The sequence below is a fragment of the Brassica napus genome, chromosome A5, assembly GCF_020379485.1.
Source record: "Brassica napus cultivar Da-Ae chromosome A5, Da-Ae, whole genome shotgun sequence".
NCBI lineage: Eukaryota > Viridiplantae > Streptophyta > Magnoliopsida > Brassicales > Brassicaceae > Brassica > Brassica napus.
Genome location: NC_063438.1, coordinates 10,334,065 through 10,353,327, shown reverse-complemented (window position 1 = coordinate 10,353,327; position 19,263 = coordinate 10,334,065). Strand labels below are relative to the sequence as shown.

General features: G+C 33.7%; 3 protein-coding genes and 1 long non-coding RNA gene across 4 annotated transcripts; 2 read left to right on the top strand and 2 right to left on the bottom strand.

Annotated features, from left to right (window-relative positions):
* Positions 1–3,570: 3,570 nt before the first annotated feature.
* LOC106368828 (hexokinase-3-like) lies at positions 3,571–7,204 on the top strand. Its single transcript, XM_022720098.2, has 9 exons — positions 3,571–4,171; positions 4,736–4,886; positions 4,977–5,156; positions 5,420–5,494; positions 5,681–5,836; positions 5,940–6,038; positions 6,146–6,273; positions 6,446–6,524; positions 6,627–7,204. The coding sequence occupies exons 1-9, from the start codon at positions 3,900–3,902 to the stop codon at positions 6,981–6,983; spliced, it is 1,497 nt and encodes a 498-aa protein (XP_022575819.2). The 5' UTR covers positions 3,571–3,899; the 3' UTR covers positions 6,984–7,204.
* A 2,438-nt stretch (positions 7,205–9,642) lies between these two features.
* Positions 9,643–10,861, bottom strand: LOC125609540. Its single transcript, XR_007339767.1, has 3 exons — positions 10,400–10,861; positions 10,074–10,319; positions 9,643–9,982 (listed from the first exon to the last, which is right to left on the bottom strand). It is a non-coding gene; the product is annotated as an uncharacterized LOC125609540 (long non-coding RNA).
* Positions 10,862–15,244: 4,383 nt separating this feature from the next.
* LOC106368826 (formate--tetrahydrofolate ligase) lies at positions 15,245–17,606 on the top strand. Its single transcript, XM_013808880.3, has 3 exons — positions 15,245–15,545; positions 15,617–16,942; positions 17,030–17,606. The coding sequence occupies exons 1-3, from the start codon at positions 15,273–15,275 to the stop codon at positions 17,450–17,452; spliced, it is 2,022 nt and encodes a 673-aa protein (XP_013664334.2). The 5' UTR covers positions 15,245–15,272; the 3' UTR covers positions 17,453–17,606.
* LOC106368827 (ubiquitin-conjugating enzyme E2 20) lies at positions 17,575–18,996 on the bottom strand. The gene is made up of 6 exons (XM_013808881.3): positions 18,722–18,996; positions 18,500–18,527; positions 18,192–18,419; positions 18,018–18,081; positions 17,866–17,925; positions 17,575–17,780 (listed from the first exon to the last, which is right to left on the bottom strand). The coding sequence occupies exons 1-6, from the start codon at positions 18,817–18,819 to the stop codon at positions 17,734–17,736; spliced, it is 525 nt and encodes a 174-aa protein (XP_013664335.2). The 5' UTR covers positions 18,820–18,996; the 3' UTR covers positions 17,575–17,733.
* Between the last annotated feature and the right edge of the window lie 267 nt (positions 18,997–19,263).

The following is a 19,263-nucleotide window of genomic DNA, read 5'->3' as shown; positions in this document are numbered from 1 at the left end:
ATAAAAATTTTAGAAATAGTTTCGAAAAGTATCTTCGAATTACAAAAAAGAAAATTTGAAAAAATAACTTTTTTGAAAAAAAAAACAATTTCAAAAAAATAATTATAAAAAAAATTTGTATTTGAAAACATATAATCTAAAACTATGAAAAAACAAATTTATTTTTTTTATTTTTTATTTATTTATATATATAGGGTATTAAGGTTATTTTACCTATTAAATTAAACATTTTGGTCATTTTCTTCATTGTGGTTTATTTTTGTGACTAAAACTTGAAAATTGTTTTATTTAGGAGAATTGCCCATAATAAAATCAACAAATCATATTTGAGATAATAAAACTAAACTAAATTATAGTAATTATAAAACTTAAAAGAAAATACTCAATATTCAAAACGACACGGAAAGAGGAAAGACAGCGTTGCGTCATCGAAGGGTAACAGGTGACGTGTCATATCACGTGACCACAATCACGTTCGAAATACGAAAGAGCTACCAAAACGCGGAGAACCTCTAGGGTTAAAGGACACGAAGTAGACCCCATAGAAAGGTTAAAATGGTAATATAAATAAACTATGGGTCCTACTATTGAGTGGCATTGAGCTGGCAAACTGGGGAAGAGCGATCTTTTCCTTCTTCTTTTCTTTAATTTTTTGGCAACGTGCGTTTTCATGGGCTCTTACGCTGTTTGTTCCTCACCATTGCAAGATACTTTTAAATTCCCAACAACAAAAACATTTTTGCCTAAAAACAAATTTATTGAAAAACTATAATGTAAAATTAAATTTGCCAGCTTTTATGCGGCTGTTCGCCACATTCATTCACCAAAGGACATTCGATACTATTGAAGTTGTACTGATAATTTCATGGTATTTATATTATAATAAATTATGTTTTGTTTTCATAGCCTTCGTACTCCTGCAGGGTCTCAAAACTAAAAATTAGCCAAAGTATTAAATTTCTGATCTGAAACTGAATATCAAAATGAAAATTCTTACATTACTTTCATTAAATTTGAATGTAGTTTCAGACTATTTTTAAAATGACGTTTTGGGATCTCAATGTACTAGAAAATATTTCAGTAGTTTTTTTGACCAAAAATATTCAGTAGTTGATGTTTTTATTTTGATAAAATTATAGTAGAACATAACGAAACTCAAAACAATTAGTTAGTTTTGTAAAGTTATAGTGCATTTAGTTTTGGGTTGGGTTTGGTAATCATTTTCCAAGACTTTAAAAATAAATAATGAAATTGTACAATAATGGCTGGCATTAAATAATAATGCCAATGCGAACATTGCATAATATTTGCCAAGTTGGCTAATGTAGGGCATGCAAAAAGGTGAAGAAAAGGGTGAAAACTACAATTCAGCCCCTTGTACATTGCAAGTTTATTATTGGACGTGATTCAGCCACGAGTCATTATCAATAATCTGCTCAAAAGGACAGATGATTATTTGCTAAATTAATTATTTGACGGTTAGAGTTTGCCGATTTATAATAGTAATTGATCATTAGATATTCCCAACGGCAAAAAGGAGCACGCCGTTGAAATCATATTCAAAGGAGAGTGTCATTAAATCGACCGGTCAAAGGTCAAACGGGCGGCATCACCCTTTTACTTTTAGTATTAAAATAGTAATTTATAATATGTTTGTGGAATTTAAATGTAAGTTGTTACGTTTGGTATTTCCCTATTTGTAACCCTCACCTTAAAGTGCGATTAAAGAAAAAGAGAGAGAAGACTGGGCACGACGATAATATTATATGAAATTGAGGGTACAACAGTAATCCACATATTTTCCCTTTGTGTGTTAATAGTGTTAACACTTAACAAACATGTATTTTTTATGAGAAAAAAAAAGAAAACATGTTTTCTTTCTCAGCGGTCTTATATTTTTCACTTCTGGTTACCACACGCAAATAAAAACAACATACATGAATAGTCTCCTACTGATAAAACTTGAAATTCCTTTTCTTTTTCTCGTATAAAGATAATTAGGTTGATACATAAGCGTAAGTTAACTACAATTTAGGGTAAGCATAGCTTAAAATATTTAACCATTTCACCATCAATACAATTTTTATAAAACAAAATTGATGATTTTAAATGAATTGAATAGTTTAATTTAATCTTAGTTGAACGAAAAATTCAATCTAACATCATAAGATTTAACCAGTGATGGTAGTCTAGTGGCGCTTGAGGGATTAAACCCAATACGGCGAACCCTGGTTCGAATCCTGCTGGCCACACGGATATGGGCTATTGCTTTCTGCTCATTTGAATGCCCAGGAGAGAGTCTATCCGTGAGCTGTACCTCCACCCAAGGGTTAGGTCTGTGTCTTTAATAGACCCGTGTTTAACTCTTTTAAGTTCAAAAAAAAAACATCATAAGATTTCTCTGTAAGAGAAACTCCAGAAAACACTTTAAAATCACTATATATCTCTTAAAATTTACAAGTTAAAATATTTTCAATAATAATGGATTTCAGAATATTTTGTAAAATAATAATTTCAATTATACCGAACTAAAAAACAAAACTTAATGTTAAATATAATTTGTCATTTCAATACAAATTAACTAAAAACTTCCAGTTAAGACCATACTTTATCAAAATTAATCATCTATAACACAAGAAAGCAAATTAGACTTCTGAATTAATAAATTTAGCATATAGCATTGGACTAACAAATAATTATAAACAAAAAAATTGGACTACAATAATCATAAACTAGTATAACAGATTTGGAAAAGTAAAAAAAATTTCAATTGAGTAATTTAAATGGAACTAGAGTTTGACTCGCACATTTGTGCGGGTATTTTTTTATTTTATAAATGGTGAATGTTAATATTATCATTAATATTAGAGTTTGATTTGGTTTGAAAATATATAGTTGTCGAATAAAAAGTTTAACATATGTTAATAATTTTGTTTTTTATATAAGAATATTACATAGTTAACAAATTTTAACCCGTTTTAGTGGTATATAATAATTTAATCAAATGAAAGTATTTTTCAAAAGTAAGTAGGTTAATTTACCAAACTAATATAATTTTATCATATTTAATTTATATAACACTTCTATTTTAATTAATATAGATTATAATTTTTTCATAAAAAATTATATATTTTTATTTTTGTTTTATAATAAAACTTAGTTAATATGAATTTTAAAATAATAATAAATTATTAATTACGAAACTATTTGATGCTTTATTTAATTAAAAATTTTAAAAGTTTAGTAAGATTTTGTTAGGTTTTCTCTTAACATATTTTGTTATAACTAAAAATAAAATTTAAATTTATAGTTAGAACTAATTTATAATTAATTTTTTATTGATTATTATGTCATATTTTATCATATAACTAATAAAATAGAACTACTATGACTTTTGTAATTTGTATAGTGGATAAAAAAAGTGACTCTAATTTAATATATTAGATTTTGCAGAAAAAAAAAATGGAAAACAAAAAAAAAAAAAAAAAATCGAAACCGTCGACATCCAAAAAGACGAGAGGGTATAGTGTAATTACGCGAATTATATAAATATATATATATTGATCACTTCGCTTTCCAGCCCCTTCTCTCTCTGTCTCTCTCCGTATTTGTCGACAGTATCACCGCCGGCAAGAAACTCGAGTTTGAATCGGTTTGGAGCATCGCCGGAGATTTCTATCGTAATCAAGGCAGTTAGTTTTCAGTAGTAAGAGAAGAAACAGCTGAGCGAGAAAGGCGGTCGAGAGAGAGAAGAAGAGGAAGAAGATATAAAAAAGAAGTAGTTGATGAGGGTGAAACGGAGTCGTTTTGGTTCTTCTGACCGGCGGTACTCACTCGTCAACTCTTTATTGGAGTAGGTGCCTAGTACCGTCGAGAGGAGAGAAGAAGCAAGTGTTGTGATGGGGAAGGTTGCGGTTGCGTTTGCGGCGGCTGCGGTTTTAGTGTCTTGCTCCGTGGCGGCGGTGATGGTGGGGAGGAGGATTAAGAGTCGGGCGAAATGGAGGGCCGTGGTGGAGATTTTGAAGGAGATGGAGGAAGCTTCTGATACTCCGGTGGGGAGGCTGAGGCAAGTGGTGGATGCCATGGCCGTGGAGATGCACGCTGGCTTGGCTTCTGAAGGTGGCTCCAAGCTTAAAATGCTTCTCACTTTCGTCCATCATTTGCCTAATGGGTAAAAAGCTTTCTTCCTTCTTATCTTGTTTGCTTAAAACATTGCATGATCTATGTTCCTTAAGTTTAATACTTAATTGCTTGATTTATTCATAATTTTTTTGTTACTCTTAAGATTGTGAGATATGAGCTCCTTCTTGGTCGTGGTCGTTACAAAAGGGTGTACCTTTGTTTTGAAGGTCTCTCGACTTTGAGCCTTAGTTGTGGAGCTAAGGAATTAAAATAAGTGTCTGTGGGTACCATTTCTTGCAGGCATAGATCCTTTGATTCTGGTCTTTTTGTATACTATAAAAGCTTCAAAGAGTTCTCCTTTTTATCTCTTACCTTTACTTTGGTATCTTGTTCCTACCCACTTGTTTCCTACTGTTCTATGAAAATCTACTATTCTCATCATATTATAGCCATTGGATTCTCTCCCTTTATTGTTGCATGCGGCTCTCTTTCTAGTGTTCCTAAGCAAAATCATTGAATTTGACGAAGCTTCCACTATTTATCTCATCTTCATGAAGAATGTAATCTAACTGCAATTAGGGATATGCATTTGCACTGACTGCCTTTAATTCAGGACGGAGAAAGGAACTTATTATGCACTTCACCTTGGAGGCACTTACTTTAGGATTTTGAGGGTTCATCTGGGTGGTGAAAGGTCTTATCTAGATGTTCAAGACGTTGAACGACACCCCATACCTTCACATTTGATGAATAGCACCAGCGAGGTGACCTTTTTATTTCTCACTGGTCCCTGCTTGTAATGCAAATTTCTTAATATAGCATCTGTTAAATCTCTTTTGGTCACATGATTGTAGGTTCTTTTCAACTTTCTCGCCTTTTCCATGGAAAGGTTTATCGAAAAAGAAGGAAAGGAATCTAATTCACAAGGTGTGAAAAGGGAACTTGCGTTTACGTTTTCGTTCCCTGTCAAGCATTCTTCTATATCTTCAGGAGTTCTAATCAAATGGACCAAAGGTTTTGAGATTAGTGAAATGGTTAGTAAAATAATACTTAAATTACTTCTTAGATTCTCTGTAATTGTCAGATATTGTCTGTGTTATTCGTTGGAACCATTCCTATTACATTTTAAAACATTATATGCTATCTGAGTGGATGACCTTGACCTTAACATTAACTATTTGCTGTGTTATTACTTTGTGATCATGTAATCGATCTAGTGGTAGTTTGTGGAAGTTAGACATTATGCAAAGTCAAGTTTATTTTATCATATAACATGCTAATCCTTATTATATTATAGGTTGGGAAAGATGTAGCTGAATGTCTACAAGGAGCGCTGAACAGAAGAGGCCTAGATATCCATGTTGCAGCTCTTGTAAGTTTGCTTTGTCGACGGAACATAAATAATTTTGTTGGGTAAATTCTGGCTACATCGACTGCAATTTTCTTCATCATTCTCCTTTTTATTCTGCCCCTTTCCTGTCAACATTTTGATGCCTTATCTGAATTATCTCATGAAATGATGCTTAGTTATGAATGGAGTCTTCTTTCTTTTGAGCAGGTGAATGATACTGTCGGAGCCCTGTCACTTGGATATTATCATGATCCAGATACAGTTGTTGCGGTTGTATTTGGAACAGGTAGTAATGCATGTTACTTGGAACGAACTGATGCCATAATCAAGTCTCAGGGTCTGCTTACCACTTCTGGAAGCATGGTACTAAAAAAATCATTCCATGTTCTTTTCTGAGAAACCAGTAATTATGCTTTAGATCCTAGAGAAATTAATATATATGATTCATTTTATTCTTATGTTTCAGGTAGTCAATATGGAGTGGGGTAATTTTTGGTCCTCACACCTCCCAAGAACATCGTATGACATTGACTTGGATGCAGAGAGTTCAAATCCAAATGATATGGTAATCTTTGCTTAACTTTTCTTTTTTTTTTCCATTTGGTATTGCATCATGAGTTATCACTAGGTGATCAATAAGCAATTAAGATCTTTGGGATTGTTGTTATATAGGGATTTGAGAAGATTATAGCAGGATTGTATCTGGGTGACATTGTTCGAAGAGTAATCCTTCGCATGTCGCAAGTCTCCGACATCTTTGGACCCACCTCGCCCATGTTATCTGAGCCTTACGTTCTAAGGTACGTTTCCTCTATATCTCTTGCTAGAAATTTGATTGTTGTCTAATAATTTGATGCTTTATTTCATACATGTATCTTCTACATCAACTTTTGAATGAACATGTACACACTTTGATCTTCTTCTGCACCAACTATCTAATTAAGTAGTAACCGTGTCTGTTTAATCTCTCAGAACAAATTCAGTCTCAGCCATGCATGAAGATGACACACCTGAGCTGCAAGAAGTAGCTAGGATCTTGAAAGACTTGGGGGTAAAACTTAAAATCTCACTATTATATAACTTGAATGTTTGAAATGTTATATGGTGGAACGAACCTGAGGAAGCTTCACTTGCATGTGAAATGAACAAACAGGTATCAGAAGTACCATTGAAGGTGAGAAAACTCGTGGTCAAGATATGCGACGTGGTGACACGAAGAGCAGGGAGGCTAGCAGCAGCGGGTATTGCAGGAATCTTGAAGAAGATTGGCCGTGATGGTAGCGGAGGAATCACGAGCGGGAGAAGCAGAAGCGAAATGCGGATGCAGAAAAGAACAGTTGTTGCAGTAGAAGGAGGATTGTACATGAATTACACCATGTTTAGAGAATACATGGAAGAGGCTTTGGTGGAGATTTTAGGAGAAGAAGTGAGCCAATACGTGGTCGTTAAAGCCATGGAAGATGGTTCTAGCATTGGCTCTGCTCTTCTCGTTGCCTCTTTACAGTCATGAATCATCATCATCATCGTTGTTTATATAATTGGTTATGTGCGTCTATGTAAGTTTGTGTGTATATATTTATTCAATATTTGTTTGTTAATTATTATTGTTATATAGAAGCATATGCACAAGTTTATGTGTAAATGTTTAGGAAGGTTTTTATGTATTCTTTGTTTCTTTAAGAAAAGGATAATGTAAAGGTGATGATGATAAATGGAATTTTCATTTCTATTGTTTTCGCTTTATATGTTAAAAACTAGCCATGAGCTTTTTGGTGTTTAATCGGATTTCGATTCTCTGTAGACATGAAATTTAATTCTATTCAGGTATTCTTACGGCTTCGATTTGGATACAGTAATACATTGAACCCGTTTAAAAATTCAGGTTTGTTTTTTTTTTTTTTTTTTGCGACAGAATACGGGTTTGGTTATATATATATATTTTTAAATGAATGCTAAATTATTCATAAAAAAAACCTATTTACATCAAGTAGATCCTTTATAAAAGAAAATAAGAACCTTATTTCCTTCTAAATTCCTAAACCACTAGTCAAAAAATATTTACAACTAGGGACGGCCCGCTCTACGGGCGGGATGGTATACTTTTATTGTGTTTGTGTTATATTGATATTTGTAAGAAAAATATATATACTCTAAATTTGAATGATGACATGCGGAACAATTACGAAACAGCTGTGTTGCGGTTCTAATAATAATAAAAATACAAATACATAAGTATATATAAGGATTTTCGTTATTATTCACGGTAGTATAGTATAGTCGGTCACCATTTGGAGTCATTTATTATTCACGGTAGTACGGTGCAGTCGGTCACCATTTGGAACCATAAAATCGGTTGATCGTCATAGATAAACTGTCCTCACGACCCTTGTTGAATTTCTTCGTTTTCTTTTTGTCACAACCTTTGTTGAATTTCTATCCGATCGAATCCAACATTGGTTTACCGATCTCTAATTCTCTTATGCCTAACATTTTTTTTTTTTTTGATAACTATCTTATGCCTAACATGATAATGTTATAAAAGTAAATAGATTTTGTGGTTCACCTCCCATGTCGAACAGACGTTCACATTCATTGATAATAAGGGTGACAGTGAAGCTTTGACGGCTTGAGGTGAAACCGTGAAATCATACGTGGTTAACTTGACATGGAAAGTGTACTTTTCCCTTGCGTGCCTATAACAAACGGAGAACATAATATGGAAAGTGTACGTTTGTGTATGGAAAGCTACATCCTCTCATATTATAAGGTTTTTATGTTTACGTGTGATGTATGTAACTATGTAATTGTATATTTTGTTTCAGTGACTTTTATTTAAGCTTTTGCAAGAATAGTGTTTATTATTTTTATGGTTTTAAATAATGTTAGGGCATGCAATAATTATTCCAATTGACATGTATTATTTTATTTTATATATGTGTGTTATGTCTTCTTTTTTTATATTTCATTTTTCTATTATTATTTTGAATTAACATTTTCATTATAAAATAAAAACGTGGGGTCGTGTATTTTTTGAATTAGTATAGATTGTATTATTAATCTTTCCTATTTTCACTTTCAGGAAGAAAAATTGAAAAAACTATAAAAATTCAAATTAAAAAACATATAGTCAGAAACTATAAATTTTTATTTTATTTATGTATTTCTTTTTATTTTTATTATCTTTTATTTATATATATATATATATATATATACATAAAGTAATGGCTAGAAGAGGTTTTTGCTTCTTTATTAAAATATATTTTGGTTATTTTCCTTGTTGAACACTCTTTGTGTGACAAAAATTTAAAATAGTTGTTTGAAAACTTTGCCCATTAATTTTTTATATAGTGGATTACTTAAACATTAGTCATCTGATTAATTTATTTGTTGTTACCCATTATTGTTTCTTATCCCGATATGTGAACTACCATTTGATTGAAGCTTTTTCTTTAAACCTTTCTAAATCTTTATATTCGTATTATGTAATGCCCATTTAAAACAAATCAGACCTTTAGGATCAGGCCTGCTCAAAGTTTATCATCTCTTATTGCAGTAAGCAATAACTCTGTTTTTTGTTGCAGTGAAGTTTAAAACTTTTTGTATGTTTTGTTTATGCAACTATTCGTACAACTTTTTTATAATCTATTAGAGCTAAACGTGTGACAGTTCTGGAAAAGAATCTTGAGAAATTAGGTGTGGAGAAACTTTTTTTTTTTTGTCACCGTGGAGAAACTTACTAAAGATGTTTAGAGTATGCAATGAAATGTTTTAGAAGCCAAATGTGAATATATCCATTTGTTTTATAAAAAAAACCTTTATAGATCCATTACTTGTTCTTTCTTTTACACGCATTTACTTTTGTTGTTGCCTGCCCTGTGTGATCTGGAAAACTCTTATTTGCCGTGTAAAGAAAATCTGCAACCATATACTCGACGGTTTAAAGTAACTAAGGACCAAAAATTTTGGTGAAGTTACTGTAAATAGTTTCAAGGAGGCTATATTTTAAGGTAAGAGATCACGGCGACACAGTTTGCCTTGTTACTTGTTAGATATGTATGGAATAATGAGTGATTCAACCCGAGGTAATGTTTTCTTTCTCACCGAATGTTTGTTTTGTTAGACATAAATTTTTCAAATCTGTATGTATAGAAACTGAAGGCTCTACGATATCAATTAACTGAACAAAATTTATAAATAAAATCCCAATGTATATCTACCAAAGTCACCAATCATGTCATTGCAACTCATTAGTAATAAGTAGGTGATACATATCGTTCACCACTGTTGTTGACATTTTTAACGTGTAGACATAGATTATGATGCAGACAGATGAAAAAATGCAGGAAATGAAACACTAACCTCTGCATCATCGTGTTATACTCTAGCTTTCTCTGTTGTTTGGAGGCCTTCGAAACTGAGCAACATCCTCATGAGAAGTTATCTAGTCATGTCAGACTCCTCCACATGAACTTTCACCCCTTAATGTACAGAAACTTTGAAAGCATGAACCTAATTTTGTAAAAAAAAAAATCAACATAAACACAATCCTTCATTCCCTTTTCTGCACCAAAAAAAAAAATTCCAGCTCTTATAAACTCACCCTGTCTGAGAGCCTATCAACCACCCTTGTACCATTGAACTGCAACGATTGCCTGTTCTATCTCTTGTCTCACTCTCCGTCGCTTGTTCCATGGCTGTCCATCTCGCTCTCTCCGTCACTTGCTCCATCAGCTCAACGCCGCTTGTTCCATCGTCTCCGCCCTTGCTCTGTCGCTCTTCGCCACTTGCTTCCTTTCTCTCCTCCACTTACTCCGTCTCCGCTTGCTCCGTCGCCCTCCATCTCGCTCTAGTGACATGCCACGTTAAAGACGACTGTGAGAAAAATATCAGTGAAGAACAATTGCAAGATCTGAGAAAAGGGCTTACTACGATTTTGTTTTAAGAACGATCTTGATTCTGGGTAAGTCTCAGTTCTTCATCTTCCTCGGTTTCAGATTTTGTGTCTAAATATTCTTGTAGGATCCTCGTTTGAAGTCGAACATCAGAGACCATTAATTAGAAGCTTGAACTGAAGAATTTTTATAGAACATTTTTTATAATTGGAAGATGTATTCATTGATAAATCGTGGAAGGAATGGAGAGCTTTGGTTAATGTGTGTGTTAATGACGACGATTGGGTTCAGCTTTATTCCGTTTCGGCAAAAAGTAACGCCTCAACTTTTTCTCGCAGGTAGATGAACAGATGAAGAACTTTGACGGCAAAAAGTGTAGACGGAAGCGTCGTTTTTTTCAGGTAAGATTTTCTGTCTACAAATGGGTCAAAGCCCATCATAAGAGAAATAAATGAAACGGTGCGTTTGCTTCTCTGGACAGATGGCAGCTTCTGAATAAACGACTTTGTGACCTGTAATCCTATGTGGCATCACAAGAGAGAAGCAACATCTTTTTATATAATTAGATCTAGTTCCAAACCAGTACCGAAGAATGGAGTTCATGTCTTTAACTCCCTTCATTTGGACAAGGCTGAGTTTTGGACCAGGTTATATTTCTCTATCTGAATACTTGTTTGTAATTCAAAAGTAAATATTTTGATTTAAAAACTGGACAATTATAAATTTATACTAACAAATGCTTGCTGACATGATTCGACAATAGTCATTACGAGTAGAAAAACATAAATAAGGTAAAACTAACAACTTTGTAAATATAAGAAATATGATTTAACCCTTATTTAAACTTCAAAATAGAGGAAATTATCAAATTTATTTCAATCGAACTTCATATTCAATTGTCAAAACACAAAAACCGTAGGTCCTTAGTATTTGATCAAACAACAAAATATACATTAAAATGAATGTTGGTTTAGTTATTCATGTAATAGATTTAAATACTCATTAGAAGCTTTGAATATTTTAGATACTTACTCGGAATTGGATTTGATTTGTTATAGTTATTTTTTAGGTTTTAATTTTTCCAAGTATATTCGGATCTATGTGTTTAGGTTTGGATTTGTTAAACCTAAGATCAGAAATACCATTGAACAAGACCCATCAAATATTATATCGGATTCGGTTGAAACTCAATTTTTGGGTTGATTCAGTTCGAGTTTTTGGGGTTCATTTTTTTTTGTGCTCACCCCTATTCAAAATACTAAAGAAAATCATTTGTTTACCAGAATAAAGAAATAACAGAATTTTTCTTTCATATCTTCCCTTTGTAGCATCTTTTCCAAAAGAATAATGTTTACTAATGCAGTAGGTTTACTAAATTTTCATTCGTTGTTTTTTGTTTGTTTGTGTGTTTATGTCAATCATTGCTTAGCTAATGGAGCTTATCTTAATAATCAGATAAAATCTTATATACATGACCAAGCAGGCAATACATGAAAGGTTCTGAGGCCAAGAGACTCGATTAAAGAGTGGTCCAAGCTGGGGTGGCACAAAGGAAGTATCCAAAGCACATGTTTAATATGTGGATGGCAAACTACAACAGGCTTCCTACTCGCTCAAGACTTCCAGACTGGGGTTTGCAGGTCCCGATCATTTGTCATTTTTGTTCACAGCTAGAGGAAACAAGAGATCACCTACTACTACTCAAGTGTGGTTTTAGTTTTGATGTCTGGATGCTTTCTATTGGTAGACTAAACCCACCTCTAAATCTATTCAACTCTTGGCCTGAGATTTTATCTTGGATAAAGGCCACATCAACTCAGGCTCCCACCACGTTGAGGTTCTGTCACCTTATCTCCTATTAGTCTTCACAGTCTAATTGACAAAGAAATCCGGAATGCTATCACAGCAAGGCGATATAGGAAGCTTTTCAAGAACTTGATGCCTTTGTGGTTGAGTTGAATTAGCTTTTCTGCTCACTCTTTTGTTTGCCTCACCTTGTTATTTTCTTCTTTTTGCCAAGGTGATTCAATTTTAGATTTGCATTTGCTCTTGTAAATCAGACTTTTCATTTATGACATTTACATTCTTAAAAAAAATCTTATATACATGCATGTGCATAATAACATGGACCATTAATTATACAGAGTCAAGTCAGACTATTATGTCCAAAGTAAGCTCACGTTAAGTCAAAAAAATGTTGATATAGCTCATGGCCATCACCAAGCTATTTGGAAACTTCATATACATACTACCAAAGATTTAGCATTTTTTGTGTGTGTGGGGATTGCCACATAACATTCTCACAGTTAAAGAAATTAACTCTAGCCCAAAAAAATGTAATTGGAAACATCATGTCAGTTGTTTGGAAAAACATCAGTTTCTATTCCAATGCAATCCCTTATATATTAATCGAGAAACACTACAACCTTTAAGTGTAGCCACATGTAATCACCAGAATGAAATTCAGAATCCTTAGAAAATATGTTGGTCCAATTAAGTATATATTATACTTTTCATTAAACTAATCATAAAATTAATTAAAGTATACAATTACTATTTTCTTTTCTTTCTTTAAATAAAAACTACAAAATTACCAAATATGACTAATATATATATGACAATTAATGATTCTAATAATAAAGATTTGATAATAATTTATATCTCATCCATCGTTTTTGTTAAATTTTATATTATTAAAATAAATTAAACAATCAAATTAGCTACAAATTAAAATATAGATTTTTTTAGTATATGTTATATTTTGAATTTTAAAAAATGACACAATTACTAACACTGTTAAAATTATTATGTTTAAAATTAATGATCAATGGTTTAACGTCCCCTATATATTAATAGGGAAACATTTAAAAAGTTTAGAACCTGTAATTTGTACTAATTAAAAAGTGTCATGCTGAGTTATCACGTAACTGGAATGTTAATTTGTTTACGTGGTGGCTTGAAAATAAATTGAAAATTTTGTTAGTCCAAAATTAAATTGCTAGAGAATGTTATATTATATAGTATGTTCATTATGGACTATTGATTTATCAAACTAAAATTTATTATATATTATTTCCTTAAATAAAACCTACGGAATTACCTAATATGATTATGATATATATAGTAATTAATGGTTTTAAATAATGAAGATTTACTAATAATATGTATACTTTCTATCATTTTTGTTTAATTATTTATTATTAAAATAAATTACACAATTAAATTAATCATATATTAAAATTTTAGTTTTTTTTTTATATGTTGTATTTTGAATTTTTCAAAAAACGAGTATAAATTATTAAAACTATTAAAAGTCTCACATAAACTTTTGTGATCAATGTTTAAATTTTTTTCTATAATAAGATACTATGATAATAAAATCATAGAAACAAATAATTTTATTTTAATAGTTGTTTTTATTAATATATATATACTTCATATCGTTTAAATTTAATTATATATCATATATGATAGATAAGATTGATTATTTTGATTTATTTATTCTAAAATGATTGTGAATAAACAAGAGCGGTCATTTGATTTATATGTGCAAACCAATTTATTACATAATAGTAACTGATTTCTTAATTATTTAAAATATAATTATTATTTTATTATTTCCTAATATGCACAAAAATATAAAATAAGTAATAAATATAAAATATTTATTCTGCACAAGGCGCATATCTACCTAAGTATGTATCTCTTTAATAATTTTGAATCTTAAACATTTTCTAAATCTCAGGCAAAATAAAAGAAAGAAATGAGAATAAACTCAAAAGTTAATATTTATATCGAGCAAATAACCAAAATGACACAAAAATGAGAAAAAATATCAAAGATAGATATGATTGACACGTGAACGTAAACTCTTTTTAACCATAATTAATTTTTAAATTGCTAAATCATGATATAAAACCGAGCTGATATAGTTTCATTGTAACCAAATAGTAGGCATGAGATTCTTCGACCTAAACGTTAGGTTTTTATGTGATAAATAATTTTTTGACCTAAAATATTTTTAAAAATGAGAGCAGTTCATTAGTAAACAAATTATGTAGTTAACAAAAAAAATTTTAAAAACATTTTATGGGCCAAAAATATTAATTCGATTAATAATATAAATATTATTTTTCATATGATATTTCTTAAATAATTTTCATATAAATTTACCCTGCGCAAGGTGCAGGTCTTATCCTAGTGTGTATAGTAACAAAGCACACATGATTAGTCCTGCATGTAAATCAAACTCCGTATATGAGAACATTGGTTCTTTCCTCTTCAATATATGATGATTTCCCATCACAAGAGATTATGATATATTCTGTGCTCTGTTTTTTTCAAAAAATCTCTAATTTCAGTAGCTTAGTCTGTAAAACATAACCTTTTCTGAATAAATTTTACATATAATTCAAAAAAAAAAAGCAATATTTGACCACAAGCTATGAAAAATTGCAATATAGACCTTAAACTAAGACTACACCATGCTAAACAATTAAAGGTGTACTCATAATGAAATAATGATCATCAAAGCCATCTCAGAATTGCTCACCTCCAAAACATATAAACAAAAAGTAAAAACACAAAATCTAGAGTGGAAACAACATGAAAGTTAATATCATCTCCCCTATATCAACCTTCATTCTGAATATCTTTAAACTAGCATTTTCTGCTATGAACTACATCTACTTGTTTCAATCATATAACTACTATATACTACATGGAATAAGAAAGAAAGAAAAGAAAAACCCCAGCAATTGTGGGCCTTGCTATGAGTCTATGACCTATGGCTTCGCTTAGCCGCTCGCTTATAGGAAGGTAAAGGGTGAAACCGTCAATATTACGGCATCGATTATTATATGTTTATGAATGAATAATTAAAAGGACAAAGACAAACAACACACATCATGGTCGTCGCCAATCGTCATCTCCCATTTCCTCATCCTCCACCTATCGCAAGGCCATACGTATCACCAAAAGTGAAGACTTTTGTCTCTCTTCCTCACTCTCCAGAAGCAGTGATACCTACAATGACCTCAAGAAAGCTTCAGGTTGTGACACCTGTCCCCTCCGACATCGACATTGCCAACTCCGTCGAGCCTCTATACATCTCCGAGATTGCCAAAGATCTCAATCTCAGCCCTCTTCACTACGATCTCTACGGCAAATACAAAGCAAAGGTCTTTCCTTTCCTTCCTGTCGAACGATTCTTAGATTCCGACATAATAATCAAGCTTTTATGTTCTGTTAGGTTTTGTTGTCTGCATTTGATGAGCTTCAAGACCGAGAAGACGGCTACTATGTAGTTGTGGGAGGGATCACTCCAACTCCTCTTGGAGAAGGCAAGTCCACTACAACCGTAGGTCTCTGCCAAGCCTTGGGAGCTTACCTGAACAAGAAGGTTGTTACTTGTCTTCGCCAACCGTCTCAAGGACCGACCTTTGGGATCAAAGGAGGCGCAGCTGGTGGTGGGTATAGTCAGGTGATTCCCATGGATGAGTTTAACCTCCATCTCACTGGAGACATCCACGCCATCACTGCCTCCAACAACCTCTTAGCTGCTGCTATCGACGCTCGGATGTTCCACGAGGCTTCTCAGTCAGACAAGGCTCTCTTCAACAGGCTGTGTCCGGTTAATAAAGAAGGGAAGCGTAGTTTCAGTGACGTTATGTTTAGGCGTTTAAAGAAGCTTGGCATCTCCAAGACTAGTCCTGAGGAGCTTACTCCCGAGGAGGTAAGGAAGTTTGCTAGGCTTGATATTGATCCTGAGTCTATTACTTGGAGGAGGGTGATGGATGTTAATGACCGGTTCTTGAGGAAGATGACTGTTGGTCAGGGGTCTGAGGAGAAAGGGATGATTAGGGAAACAGGGTTTGATATCTCTGTTGCTAGTGAGATCATGGCTGTTTTGGCTTTGACAACTTCTCTTGATGATATGAGAGAGAGGCTTGGTAAGATGGTGATTGGTAACAGCAGGGCCGGGGAGCCCATCACGGCAGATGATCTCGGTGTTGGAGGAGCCTTGACTGTTCTGATGAAAGACGCTATTCACCCTACGCTCATGCAGACACTTGAAGGAACGCCTGTCCTAGTTCACGCTGGTCCTTTTGCTAACATAGCTCATGGGAACTCGTCTATTGTTGCGGATAAAATCGCTTTGAAGCTGGTGGGACCTGGTGGGTTCGTGGTGACGGAAGCTGGTTTTGGTTCTGACATTGGAACGGAGAAGTTCATGAATATCAAGTGCCGTTACAGCGGGCTAAGGCCTCAGTGTGCGGTTGTTGTGGCGACTGTTAGGGCCTTGAAGATGCATGGTGGTGGGCCTGGTGTTGTTGCCGGGAGGCCTCTTGATCACGCCTATGTAAGCGAGAATGTTTCCTTGGTTGAAGCTGGATGTGTGAATCTAGCGAAGCATATATCAAACGTAAAGGCGTATGGTGTGAATGTGGTTGTGGCTGTGAATGTGTTCTCAACGGATACCGAAGCAGAACTAAATACAGTGAAGAAGTTTTCAATGGATGCTGGTGCTTTTGATGCTGTCATTTGTTCCCACCATGCTCATGGTGGCCAAGGAGCGGTAAGGACATCTTCTCTCTTTTTTAACTTTTAGCACCTTCTTATCTATCTTGAAAGATGGATTTATCTTGTACATGGTGTGTTGTAGGTGGATCTTGGCATTGCGGTTGAAAAAGCTTGTCAAAACATTACACAACCACTTGAGTTTCTCTACCCACTTGACATTAGTATCAAAGAGAAGATTGAGGCCATTGCCAAGTCCTACGGAGCCAGTGGTGTTGAATACTCAGACCAGGCTGAGAAACAGATTGAGATGTACACTCAGCAAGGTTTCTCCAACCTTCCTATATGCATGTCGAAAACACAGTACTCGTTCTCACATGATGCATCAAAGAAAGGAGCACCTTCGGGTTTTGTGTTGCCGATAAGAGATGTAAGAGGGAGTATTGGAGCTGGGTTCATATATCCCTTGGTTGGTACAATGAGTACCATGCCTGGACTTCCGACAAGACCTTGCTTCTATGAAATTGACATTGACACTGTCACTGGAAAAGTTGTTGGCCTTTCTTAACTAAGTGATTCTTTGAAGCTTAAAGAAGCTTCACTCACTCGCACTATTTGTTCCTTAATTCAACAATAAAAAATGATGATTGTTTTGTACTTTGAACTTCCGGTTGTTTTTAGTTTGAAATGAATAAGAAGAATGTGTATATCATTCTGATTAATTTTTGAAAAGCTCACATCAATATCAATATTTGGCTCAGGTCAAAAGGCTAGGTAAAATGTTACAGATAAAACTGTTGATGATCAGAAACAAATTATAGAGCAAAGGAATGACACATCCTGAAGTTATCATGCACTGGGGGGCTTGTAGAGCTTCTCAACCATCTTCCTATACTCTGCACAAGAATACAAAAGAGACATAAGAAACTTATAATGGCAGAAGAAGATAAATGTGAAATCATAATCTGCAATTTTTTTTACCTTCTTGGTTGCTCCAGAGCTGCGCTGCTTGAGTGTTCAATGGTGAGCTGATGTTCGGTTCTGAACAAGGCAAAGACGTGTAAAAACACATACTCTAAGCTATTGGATTGACGGTTTAGAGGAAATAAAAATTGTATGGCACAATAAATTACCTCCCAAAAGGCTCTGAATCGATAGTAGTATTGTCCTCACATCATATGCAGATGACCATTTATCCTGCTCAAAAATAAGATGTGAAAAAAGAACGGATTAAGTTTGGTTTACTTCTTCTCTGTCTGATTTTGTGAAGCACACATAGACAGACAAAGGTGGAAGGTACATCTCACCTGAAGAATGTCCAAACAGATATTGCCATAGACATCAACATTGGGGTGGAAGCAACCAGTGTGGAACTTGATCTTAGGAGGCTTGAAAGGATAGTCATTGGAGAAAGAGAGTGAGAGTCTGTACTCAGTTCCTTCAAACACAGTATCTTTGCTTCCTGTTATTGTCCCTTTCCAACAGAATATGTTGTCTTCCTCTGGGAAAGCAGATATCCCCGGGTCACCACCCATCTGAAAAAAAACAACCCAACCCAACCCAAGTCAAAAGGCCATATTCAAGAACAAGTGAAAGTGAAAAGATGATAACTTACCATCAAGCCCATTAGTTCAGATTGCAGCCTGCGTTTAGGTAAAAGAGAATCAAGATTAGGTATTAAAAATCAAAGCTTTGAGCAATATAGATACTAAGATGTGATTCAAAAGTGTATAGATTCTCTCTAAGAAACATTACAAGAAACAGTTTGTGTACATTAAAACAACACCAACAACAACAGAAACGAATCTGAGCCATCAAGATCGAGGAAAGAAGATACCTTTTGAGAACAGATTGGCTATCAACAGTCTTAGTCAGAGGAGCAGATTGCTTTGACGCCGCCGGAGTGTTTCCTTGGTACCCATTAACTGCAGCCATCACTTTCGTTTTCTAATCGTCAAAGATCGAAAGGAGAGAGAAGAGAGCGAAAACAAAGATACTTCTTCTTTCGTCCCTTCTTCTTCTGATGAGAGAGAGGATGATCGATGGGAGGAGAGTCTGAGGTTATAAAACGCCGTCCGACTAAGATGAAACGACGTCGATTTGAATGAAAAGAAAAGGGAAACTTTAATTTTCAAGACTCTAATCTTTTGAACGTTGGAGGCAGCCCTTGGAATCATTCGAAATCCGCTTATCCAACGGCTACTTTGTCCTTCTTTTTCTTTATAATTTTCTTCTTTCCCAGAAAATAGTCAATTTTTGTTAGACATAAAATCTTTTTTGACCAAAAAAAAAAAGACATAAAATCTTTAGATACATTGTTTTTTTTTGAACATTTAGATACCTTGTATTGTAATATATTTTGCAACAAAGAAAGATGGA